The sequence below is a fragment of the Penaeus monodon genome, chromosome 33, assembly GCF_015228065.2.
Source record: "Penaeus monodon isolate SGIC_2016 chromosome 33, NSTDA_Pmon_1, whole genome shotgun sequence".
In the NCBI taxonomy this organism is placed as follows: Eukaryota; Metazoa; Arthropoda; class Malacostraca; order Decapoda; family Penaeidae; genus Penaeus; species Penaeus monodon.
In genome coordinates this window covers 16,929,242-16,930,370 of record NC_051418.1, presented here as the reverse complement: position 1 = coordinate 16,930,370, position 1,129 = coordinate 16,929,242, and the positions used below count along the sequence as shown (strand labels likewise).

General features: G+C 39.7%; 1 protein-coding gene across 1 annotated transcript in view; it reads right to left on the bottom strand.

Moving 5' to 3' along the window:
* LOC119594104 (putative inorganic phosphate cotransporter) overlaps positions 1-1,129 on the bottom strand; it is a 9,175-nt gene that overhangs the window by 6,488 nt on the left and 1,558 nt on the right. The window contains 1 exon segment of the mRNA XM_037943161.1: positions 350-475. Within this exon segment, the coding sequence (XP_037799089.1) occupies positions 350-475 (126 nt within the window).

Below are 1,129 nucleotides of genomic sequence, written 5' to 3'. Positions count from 1 at the left end.
TCACGTTTTTGTCTCTCCCGATCTCTACATCTTCCTTTATTTCCTTCCTCCCTCTTTCTCGTTTCCTTCTCTTTCCCTCCCTTGTCCCACTTCTCTATTCTTTATCTCCCTCCTCGCTCTACTCTCCTTCCCTCTCCCTTTCTTTCGCTCTCTTTGCTCCCCTCATCTCCCCTTTTCTTCTACTACCTCTCCCTTTTCTCTTCCCCTCTTACTTCTTGGTCTTTCCTTCCCGTCTTTACTCCCTCTCTTCCCTTCCCTTCCCCTTTTCCCCTCATTTCGCGCTCTTTGCTCCCCGCCCTTGGCCCTCTTCTCCTCGCTCTCTCTTCCCCTCTTCTCCAGCCTCCCTCACCTGTGTGCACGAACGTGGTGAATTTGCCTCTCTCCACGGGCGAGGTCCAGGTGGCCAGCAGGGTGTTGATGGCGGGGAACATCACACCCTGTGGACGAAAACAAAAGACAAACGCATTGATGATACACATGCAGTATAGTGAACGGGAACGGGAATAGAAATATAAACACAGTAATAAATGCAATATAGTGAACGGGAACGGGAATAGAAATATAAACACAGTAATAAATGCAATATAGTGAACGGGAACGGGAATAGAAATATAAACACAGTAATACATGCAATATAGTGAACGGGAACGGGAATAGAAATATAAACACAGTAATGCTGGAGATTTATACGAAGACAGTACCGTGAACAAAAATACGAAGACAGTAAGTAAACAAAAATAAATATTAACGTGAACTAAATACAAACACAGTAACTAGGACAAAATCACAAAAGAAAAATTAACAAAACACACAGTAGCATGAGCAGAAATATATAAAAGAAAATACAGAGTAATAAAAAAACAGTCACATGAACAAAAAATACACAGTAACGTGAAGGACTGACGCGGAAAAGAATGAAATGAAGCAAAAAAAATCAAAAGTAAGAAAGGAACAATAAATCGCAGCGTTTCGAGTAAAACTAGACTCCTCATCAGTATATGTTTCACCTTTATTGTCGTTGTGTATAAGAAAAAAAACAGAGAAATAAGAGTATGTTGATAAATTATTCAGATTAATTTCTAACATATCTATTTTACTACGAAATATTTTTATTTCCCCAAACAAACAA